General features: G+C 30.6%; 1 protein-coding gene across 1 annotated transcript; it reads right to left on the minus strand.

The window, feature by feature from the left end:
* Window positions 1–1,282: 1,282 nt before the first annotated feature.
* On the minus strand, window positions 1,283–1,978 carry LOC135955478 (uncharacterized). Its single transcript, XM_065505827.1, has 2 exons — window positions 1,765–1,978; window positions 1,283–1,707 (listed from the first exon to the last, which is right to left on the minus strand). Exons 1-2 carry the CDS (start codon window positions 1,895–1,897, stop codon window positions 1,283–1,285), a joined length of 558 nt encoding a protein of 185 aa, XP_065361899.1. The 5' UTR covers window positions 1,898–1,978.
* Between the last annotated feature and the right edge of the window lie 8,963 nt (window positions 1,979–10,941).

Raw genomic sequence — 10,941 nt, forward strand, 5'->3', positions numbered from 1 at the left:
TAAATATTAGAAATTAACTAATTACTTTATATGGGATGTGCCATGACCACCAACCCAACCCCCACCATTTTCAACCAAATTATGTAAAATTTGAAAAAAGTTTGAAGAATCTTGCAATTATATCCCTGTTACGATCCCTCACATTTTTGGTTAGACCTCATGCACTGATAAGAAATTAAATCATGTAAAGACTTTCAGTTATAGTTCTCCAGATATTCGAAATTACTATTTGTACTTTGCATGGGAGGTGCCATGCCCACTAATGCTAAACTTTTTTCCGCTAAACTCCCTACAATAATATTATATTGATTTGTAAAGAGTTGGCGCTGCGAATTATGACCCCAATGTGGAAAACGAAAAATAACCCCAAAAAATAACACAGGGAACAACAACACGAAAGTTTAGGGCCTTTTTTTGGCCCAAACTTTTTGCATTACTGTGTGAAAACCATTATTTGACGCACAATAAAATAACTAAGCAGTGGTGTAGTGAGTACAGCAACAGACTAGCAAACGGATGGTTTACGACTTATTTTTTTTTATTTTTTGTTTGCAAATACATAATTCTATAAATAACTCTACTAACAAAACAACTTATTTCCGGCCAAAATATAAAGGATTACTTGTGGGACATCGCGAACAAAAATAATGACTTCTTTCAGTAGAAAAATAAGTAGTCGAATCGTCAAATTCCCATTATTTTTCGGCTTATTTGTAAGTAAAGTTTTTGCTGGGAAATGCAAAAAGGTCCCAACAATTTTTTTTAATTTTACTTTAGGGCTATTTTTCAATTCTTAAAAAAACAATATTTTTTAATAATTTATTTACAAGAAAGGCATTATTTAACGAAGCCGCCTGCCGCGTTCTTTGGAGGAGATAGCACCAAAGAGCGACCACAGGCCGTCAAGCAGATAAACTTTATTTGTGAATATTTGGGCCAATTTTTCATAAAGAAGAATTACCCCAGCATTTAGGGTCATCTTTCATTTCAGCATTGGTGTAATTCTTCATAATTTTGGGGTGATATTTCATTAAAAAAATTGGGTGATATTTCATAATGAATAATGGTCCCAAAATTGGGGTAATTTTTTGTTTTCAACTTTGGGGCCATAATTCGCAGCGCCAAAGAGTATAAATACTTTTACAATTATAGTTCTCCAGCTTACAAGTGCTCTTCTTAATTCTTCCTCGGATGAGCTATATAACAACATAAAATGGTCCTAAACTAATGGGTTTCTTTTAAAAAATATATTCAATAAAATTAATTACAATATAAACATTAATTAATATTTAAAAGATTTGCGATGTTTCCCATGAGAAATGCGATGTTTCGAGTTTATATTTTGTTCAATATTCTCCTTATAGGTTGGAGCTTTTCGTTCCCTAGTCGAACGTTTCACAATTCTCTTATTTATATCCTCTATATTATCTTGATCTTCATTATTAATTCTTGTTACATCCCGAATTGAGTTGTTTATGCCTTTGGGAGATTGAGATAATTTTCTGTTTAAGCCATAAAGATCCAAGAGATTTTCAATTGCCAAACTAATTAATTGATCCTGCAAATTATTTGCTGTGGAAGAAGAGCAAGATTCTGTGTCATTTAAATCAGTTTTGACATTTGTTTTGGGTGAAATTTGCGATATAGTAGTAGTTTTAGCATCATTTTCATAGGCATTTGATATATTATGGTCCATTTTATCAAAACCTGAAGAAATTAAATAAATGTATTGTAATTTTAATCTAATTTTATAGCCAGACTTACTTTCGTTATTTTGACAAAAATCTTGGGTATCAGTTTTCGATAAACTTAAACATCTTCCTTGAATTGGGTTCGGTATAAATGACAAAATATTAATTCCCATCAAAGTTATAGTTATTTGTGTGGTTAGAATCATTTTGTAATTGCAATAATATTGAGGAAAATATATTTATGTATTTTATTTAATTATTACAAAAATGTTTTGTGTACTTGTATTTAAAAAGAATGTTCATTTATGACTGAAGTAAATTTGACAAATTAAATTTAGGATCAAGGCGAATTTACTGTAAAATAAATTCGCCTTGTTTAGGATCAGGGTTTCTCAGCAACTAGAGTTTGTGAATTTTAAAATTACATATTTGGGTAAGATATTGGGAATGTTTCACTTAAGACACGATTAAGAGCCATTCCCTGTTGTCCAATACCCCTGAAAGGTCTTCTGTGCACAATTTCTTTTAGAGAACTCATTGCTTAAACTAGTTATTAAAATAATTCAAATAGCTTTCAGAAAATCAATTCGCTATTTCTCTCTCAATGTACAAATCCATAAATAGTGCAACAACAATTTAACTTTCAAATCATTCATGGACTAACACTCATTAAACACAAATCTCCTATTAAAATAATAAAATTTAATTTATATTATATTATAATTAAAACATTAAAAGCAATAATCATAGAATAGAAACTAAAAAAATTTAAATGAAAATGAAAGAAGTCACGCGTTTTACCTTGACCATGAAATTTGATTAAGAAGCCCCAGTGATGTGTATGTCTTATATAAATATTTCTAAGAATATGAAAATAAAACAAATATCAAATGAGATTATGTTCTTAAATGGTTGTTAATAATATTCCCAAATAAAAAATTCCTATTGTGGTTTTACATGTTTTAAAACTAATTAATTAATTATTTATGTATGATGGTTTTTTTTATCAAATTATTAAACATTTTTGAATGTTTGTTTTTAGAAGCACCAACACTCGTTTCAAGTCAAAGAACTTTAAACACATTAGTATTTATTAGAAAGTATTTGGTATAAACAGCAAGAGGTAGATGACGTATAAAATGACTTAACTACATTAGTTGAGACATTGATTATTAATTAATTAGTTTGATACCACTGCTATCTACTTTTTTATAAAGGCTACTATTGAACGAGTATCAAGGGAGTTCATAAGGCACTGCTACACGTTCAATATATATTGTGATATTTGGATCGCGATCCATTGCGATCCATTGTAATAAACCAGTGGTGGACATAAAGATAACATATGGATCATGGATTATAATAAAATGTTATTCAGTTATCGCAGAATATTCTGCGATTTGGATCGCGATCCATCAATACTGCATGCTACACGTTCAATAAATATCGCGATACTGGTTCGCGGTCAATATATAATGAAGGTGTAGCAGTGCCCATAAAAAATTTCGAATAATAAACCAAAATCACAATCAATAAATCAGATTACAAAACATGAATACACTGAATAACATTTTATTATAATCCATGATCCGTATGTTATCTTTATGCCCACCTAGACTTGCCACCTTTTGAAATTTCCAAAACGGGACACCACTAAATGATCAGAGAACGATGGAAAAAAACATGGAAAATGAGCTAGCGTGGGTTATAGGACTTGCTGAGTACATTACAAATTGTGTCAAAAAATTTCAGAAACACTTTCAAATTCAGAAGTTATTCTGAAAAAACCTTTACAGTGATGTTTTTCAACTTATCGATCTGTAACTCAGTCAGTTTTTGTTCAATTTTTATTTTTTTTAACGTGTTGGGAAATAAATCTTATTACGCTTCAAAATGACATGCATTTATTGATACATTTGTAAGTTATAAGTATTGTTTTTGTTACGATCTTTTTTGATTTTAGTCGCTTTTTATTGCTTATTTTGATATGAAAGCTTATAAAAATTTATATCAATGTATAAAGAAAAGTTCTTAATAAAATATGGTTTTAATTTTTCAAATCGGATGAAAACTGTAAAAGTTATTCAACTTTTCATTAATACCTTTTTGAGTATTTTCTCCCCCAGCGCATATAAATGTAAAAAAAACAGGGTAAATATTTTCGAACTTTTTCCGAAAAAGTTTAATAACTTTTGCAAATATAAACCGATTTTAATAAGTAATATCTCCTTTTTGTCTATATAAAATTGCCTTTAAAGCACTGTGCAAAAAAAAGTAGGTTTTCATAGAAAAAAATTAAAATAACTATTGTTGAATTTGAAAAATTACGAAAAAAATAAAAAAAAAATTTAACTTTTTTAATAACTTAAACAATTTCTTAGATTATTTTTTAAAATTTTGAAATCGGTTTTAAAATGTCTGAGTTAGAGATATTGAAGTACTACCTAGCCTAAAACACTTGTTTCAAAATAACTCAAAATTTTGAGGGTGTTCAAAATCTTTGAAAACGGTTTTAGCATGTCCTCACCTAGGCATACAACCTCCATTAGGACGCTTTTCAAGTTCTGACAAAAAGTGTTATTTTGAAGCAGTGTTATTATCCTATTTTATTTAATAAAATCAACAATAACACATTAATTTTAATTGTGTAAAATCTGGAGAACTATTACTGTGAAAGTCTTCGAACTTTATACAGGAGTAAATAGTAATTTTCGAATATCTGGAGAACTATAATTGTGGAAGTCTTAAAATTTTGCCCTAATATCACCTTTACTATTCTACATTTTTGGGGTGAAAATGTTATTGTGTTAGTGGGCGTGACATCTCTCATACAAAGTAAATAGTTAATTTCGAATATCTGGAGTACTATAATTGTAAAGTATTTAAACTTTGTATGAATCAAATTCTTGTCACTATACGGAGATTGGCTGAAAATGGGCGAGACTGAATTTTTTAAAGTAAATAGTTATTTTCAAATATCTGGAGTACTATAATTGTGAAATTCTTCAAACTTTATATGAATCAATTTCATATCACGACATGAAGTTTAACCAAAATGGGAAGAATCGGAACAAGGTTTAAGTCACCTACCACACAAAGGAAAATAAATATTTTCAGAACTATAATTGCGAGATTCCTCCAACTTGTCCGATAGCTCACTTATCATTTTACATAGTTTGGCTGTAAAATGGTCGGGATTGGATTAGTGGGAGTGACACCTCCCATACAAAGTATATAGTTAATTTCGATTATCTGGAGTACTATAATTGTAATGTATTTAAACTTTGTATGAATCAAATTCTTATCACTGAAACTTTCCATTCAAAGTACATAGTAAATTTTGAATATCTGGATAATTAAAATTGCGAGATTCTTCAAACTTTGTCTGAAAATTTATTTTTTATAATTTTACCTAATTTGTTTCTCCTCATTAAAAAAATAGTTTATAAAATCTTTAAAATTGTTTTATTTTACTACGTAGGAGTAACGAGTTATTTAATAAAGCAGCGGGTTATTTAATAAAGTTTACCTATTTCAGTCCATAATTTAAAATTTATATTTTTAATCGCTTTTATCAGCTTTTTTATTATTATTTGAAGTAATAAATTCAACAAACTCAGTCCATTTCAATGGACCAACAACTCACCTTTAACTAAAGGTACAAGCATCCTAGAGCGAGTATCGTGCCATTTATTTTTCATAAAAGTTTAATAATGTTTACTAATGAGTTTATTGAAACTCATAGAAGTTAATGCACTAAGTACCTATGTATATTGTTAAATAGTGATATTCAGTTTTTAGAAAATACTATATTTCAGAAAATAAAGCATCCTTGTCTATCGGTATTTCCAATTTTTGATTTTTTTATATTTTTTGTGGTAATTAATGAAAAAGTTGTTTTTTTTTTTAAACGGGACAAATGGCGTCCCGTTCAGAGTATCGCCGGGACACGGGACATTCGACTCTAAAACTGGTCTGTCCCGTCGAAAACGGGACGGTTGGCAAGTCTATGCCCACCACTGGTTTAAATGTTAGCCGCGGCTTCGAAATTTCCAATTTTCAAAGGCTCAGCCTCATAGTTCCGACAGAATTAGATCGATGACCTGCGACTTCAGAAAACCCCTCAAGAAAAACGATAGGGCTCCTTTCGTTTGGGCCCTATCGTGTTTTTAACAGACAGACGGAAGTACATAGCTATATCGTCTTAGAATCTTATGGTACCCATAATATACGAGGTCTGACAATAAATTGATATTAAACACAGGTTTTTGGCTCCTTTGAGCTCTATACACATTGTTTCTTCAATTTGTATGATTTGTAGAGGTCATTAAAATAGGTATTTTTTTGTAAAATCTTTACGCCGCTGTGCCTAGCCATTTCTTCAGGGTTGGAAACAAGAAATAGTCACTCAAGGCTAAATTCGGTGAATAGGGCGAATGAGGGAGCAATTCGTAGACATGGAAACAGCACCCTTGCATTTTTCTGGTGAAAAATATATGTTTCTTGGCCAAATGGGGTCGCACAGTGGTTTAGAAACTTTTTTTGGAAATAATTCGATATGTTGGGAACTATTGGAGATATTCTTACGAAATTTCATATGGTTTGAGCTGAGGTGTTTTCGAGTTGATTTACAGTTGTTCAGCTTCCTACCGCTAATGGGGACCAGTGCGTAGCCCCTCAAAGTTGGTCACCTCGGGTATCCAAAAATCCATTTATGATCCGAATGAGCTGAAATTTTAAATATAAATAGTCCTCGAGAATATTTACAAAAAATACGCTTACAAGTGTAGGTTATCTCTATTAGTTGAAGGGATATTGAGGTTTATTGATTTATTTTTTTCATTTTGCTCGATGTTTTATGGTTTTTTAGATATGGCGGGCTTACGGAGTATCGAAATTTATTTTTATAATATCAGCTATATTGGCTAAAATTCTAAATAAAATAAAAACAACTTGCTAACAGTTATCTCGACCCTATAAAAAGTTATACGCATCCAAAGTTCTAACTTGTAAAAAGGGTCGTATTTTTTTATGTAGGCATTTATTTTTTCTTTTTTAGAAAAAAATTTTCTTCGGGACTTTATAGAATTTTTATATGATCCGGAAAGATAACTTAATGCAAAAGCGAGTAAAAAAAAATTTAGCTCACTTAAGCGGATATATCACCCCCCAGATTTAACCAAACTTGGACAATTTTAACACAAAAAAATTCGGTTTGGGTAAAAAATTCTAAAAAGGCAAAGCACCAATCCACAAAAAAGCTCCATATTTGTATAACCCCATATGTTTCTTAAATATTTACTAAGTGTTTTTACTATCACACGGTAAATAACTTCACGATAACTCTCACGATAAGTAACTTCACTTTTCTAAAAAAAACTCAGTTTTTGGAACACATTTTCCTCTTTTTAGGAATTTCGGTATTTGAAAATAAAATATGTCAAAAAGTCTAATGTCATTGATTTAAGGACATTTGAGTCTATATTGGTTCCAAAATTTGTTATGATATTATTAACTGTTAAAATTTTACATTAATTCAAATTTTATATTTTTATTCGTGAAAAATAACCATATTATAATTTTTTAGTTTTTAAGCTAAATGACGTCCCAAAATTTTATAAATTTATTTAATTTTAGTAAAATATCAATCCTCAAGTCCTAAGGTTTTCAATATCAAATACTTACATAGAAAACCTTTATTTACTCCTCAGAAGTTCCACAAACCTTGCCCCTTTTGACAAATTTGTACTACGCACTGGCCCCCATTAGCGGTAGGAAGCTGAACAAATGCAAATAAACTCGAAAACACCTCAGCTTAAACCAATGAAATTTCGTAACAATATCTCCAATAGTTCCCAAGACACCGAATTATTTCCAAAAAAAAGCATGTATCAAGCGTAGCCTTGATTTGAGTGATATTTTTTTCTGCTGTAAATAATCCTCAATGAACACATAAAAATCACAATTTTTTCATTTTCTCCTCAAGTCACACTGTATTCTGCTATCAAAAACTGTCAAACACAAACTAAAATAAAACAAGTAAGAAAGTATGGTCGGTCAAGCCCGGCCATATAATACCCTACACTAAGTAAAACAGCAAAAACATTTTTCATTTAAAATTTCAATAATTTATATTTTTGAGAGATTTTCGGAAGTGGGCCTTATATGGGGGCTATGACCAATTATGGACCGATCACCATAAAATTAGGTAGTGTGATTTATGTCTATATGAAAGTTTACTATGTTGAATTTTGTGAGTATACCAAAATTTTTAAGCGATTTATGCACGTTAAAGTGATTTTCGGAAGCGGGTCTATATGGGAGCTATGACGAATTATGGACCGATTGTAACAAAATTTGGTGAATTTTGTATATATAAAACTTATTTGGAGCTCAATTTGTGGAGATACATTTATAAATTAAACATTTATGACCGATAAAGTACAATTTCGGAAGGTCATTTGTATGGGGGCTAGGTGAAATAATGGACCGATTTCAGCCAGTTTCAATAGGCTTGGTCCTTGGGCCGAAAAAATAATATGTACCAAATTCGATCGAAATATCTTGAAAATTGCGACCTGTACTCTGCGCACAAGGTTTACATGGACAGCCAGCCAGCCAACCAGACGGACTTACGGAAGTGATTCTAAGTCGATCGGTATAATTTAAGGTGGGTGTTAGACTAATATTTTTGGGCGTTACAAACATCTGCACAAACACATAATACCCTCCCCACTATGGTGGTGTAGGGTATAATAAGAGTACTATATTCGGCCGTGCCGAATCTTAAATACCCTCCACCTAAATATGATGGTATAACAACTGAAATAATATGACAATTGTTAGAAAGACTAGTTTACGCAGAAGATATTTTATTTCAAATGTACAAAAAATTTTATCTAATTCAGAAATTTACAATTGAAATTCCTATTAGAACGTATGAAATTTAACAATTCCTATACTTAATAATTAGTTAATACGTTTGGATCAACATTTTTCCCTGTTAACCTCAAGTTAAGAAACAGAGTATAAAAAAGGGTATACAAATATATTTAGACAAATTTCAAAATATTTGGTTGTGGGACTTATGTGGGAGCTATGACCTATTATGATTTGATTATCATAAAATATTTTAACGTAATTTTTATGTACTTATATGGGTGCTGTGGCCAATTATGTACCGATATTCACAAAATTCATGATTTTTGAATACAAATTACTGATCTGTGTACTATTTTGGTTTAATATATGGATGCTATGACCTATTATGGTCCTAAGTATTTGAGGGCTATTTTTGTAGAATTTCATATAAACAACGCTATTAACAAAAGTGGACCTTATATGGGAGCTATGCCGAATTATGGACCAATATTTAAAAAACCTGTAGTACGACTCTTGGATAAAAATTACTGATCGGTGTAAAATTTTGGTTCAGTACAGATTTTTTCGGATATTTGTGCAGGTTAATGTGTTTTCCTGAAGTGGTTCTTATATGGAGGCTATGACCAATTAATTATGGGCCTATCATCATAAAATTTGGTACATTTGATTTTTGTATATATTGAATAAATTTGATTCGAATTTCAAATTGATAACTATATTTGTAAGAAATTTATGAGGATTTTAGTGATTTTCGGGAGTGGACCTTATATGGGAGCTATGGTTAAATAAGGATCGATGTTCAAAAAATTCAGAAGTATGATTACTGGATACAAATTACTGACCTGTGCGTTATTTTATTTTGATATCGATATGTTTTAAATATTTTTTAAGGTGAATATCTTTTTCGGAAATGGGCCTTATAGGGGAGCTATGACCAATTATCGGCCGATCTTCATAGAATTAGGTACAGCTATTTTGGTATTAATGGGGACTATTTATGACGAATTTCAACTTAATAGCGATATATATAAGACATTTATGCTTATTTAAGTGATTTCGAAAATGAACTTTATATGGGGGCTACGGTCAAATATGGGCCGATCCACAAAAAATTTGGTGTTGTAACTTTTTTAAGCACGAAACTTATTTTTCCTGAATTTTGTGTGGATACTGCAATTTTGTAGGCATTTACAGACCATATAACCATATTTCGGGAAGAAATTTATATGGGGGCTAGGAGAAATCATGGACCGATTCTTATAATTTTCGCCAGAGTTAGTCCCTTTGACATAAAAATAACGTGTGTACAATTTTATGGTATTATCTGCAATATATTTGCACAAATAACGAAAACTATGTTAAAATTATCAAGTTTTTTTTTTTAGGTTGTCTCACATTTTGGTTCATAACTCTGGTTCCACTGAACCGATTTTGCTGATTTTCAATACCAAACTGCTTAGAAGAACAATAAACATTTTTTTGCAAGTCTACCAATTTTGTTTGCCTATTTTAAACGAGAGCGTGTTTTACACAAACAGACACACAGACAGACGGACGGACGGACAGACAGACGGACATGGCTCAATCGACTTAGAATTTCATAAGGATCAATAATATATATACTTTGTTGGGTCTCAGATGAATATTTCTCAATGTTACACACGGAATGACAAACTTATATATACCCTCATTCACCACTTATGGTGGTGAATAGTCATAGTGACTATTTAAACTATTGTTATGTAAATTTGAATAATTAAATAATGAGTTGTTACAAGTTTAAACTACTAAACAGCTTTTATTTGAAATCAAAAGCATTCGGTTTATTTAAAGGAAATAAACCACCGTTTTTAAAAGGTAAAAACGTAACAGTAGCATGATACATACGTTTTTGACAAATATAAATACTCAGTATTGTCGTCTGTAAATACCTAAAAGGATATATTTAAAGATTATCGGTTGTCATGATATTGAGCGATAATACAAACTATGAAGCACAGCCCACATTACGGCAATCCTGCAAATAAGTTTTACACTTTTCAAAAAAAAAAAACTCTAGGCAAAGTAAGAGGTTTGTTTGCAAAATGTACTTGTTGATCTTTACAAAATGTTTTGTTATTTTAAGCTTCCTTAGCCGAACTAAATGTCCTAGAACAACTGTAACTAAATATAACAAAAAGTTATTCATAAAATAATCCCACATATTTTCCAGCAATCAATAACGATGATGCTCCCACAAATGTTACTTCCTGGTAAACAACAGCTGTGTACTGTTTCCTACTAACCTGATTTTAATTATTTATAAAGCGATTAAAAGTTTTTATTAACTTTTTTATTACTTTTATGCAATAATTATTTCAACAAGACA

The sequence above is a fragment of the Calliphora vicina genome, chromosome 3, assembly GCF_958450345.1.
Source record: "Calliphora vicina chromosome 3, idCalVici1.1, whole genome shotgun sequence".
NCBI lineage: Eukaryota > Metazoa > Arthropoda > Insecta > Diptera > Calliphoridae > Calliphora > Calliphora vicina.

Coding starts and splice junctions, on each gene's coding strand:
- LOC135955478 (XM_065505827.1), bottom strand. CDS start 1,897: ATGATTCTAACCACACAAATAACTATAACTTTGATGGGAATTAATATT. Junction 1,708..1,764: donor TTTTTGTCAAAATAACGAAA/GTAAGTCTGGCT, acceptor TAATTTCTTCAG/GTTTTGATAAAATGGACCAT.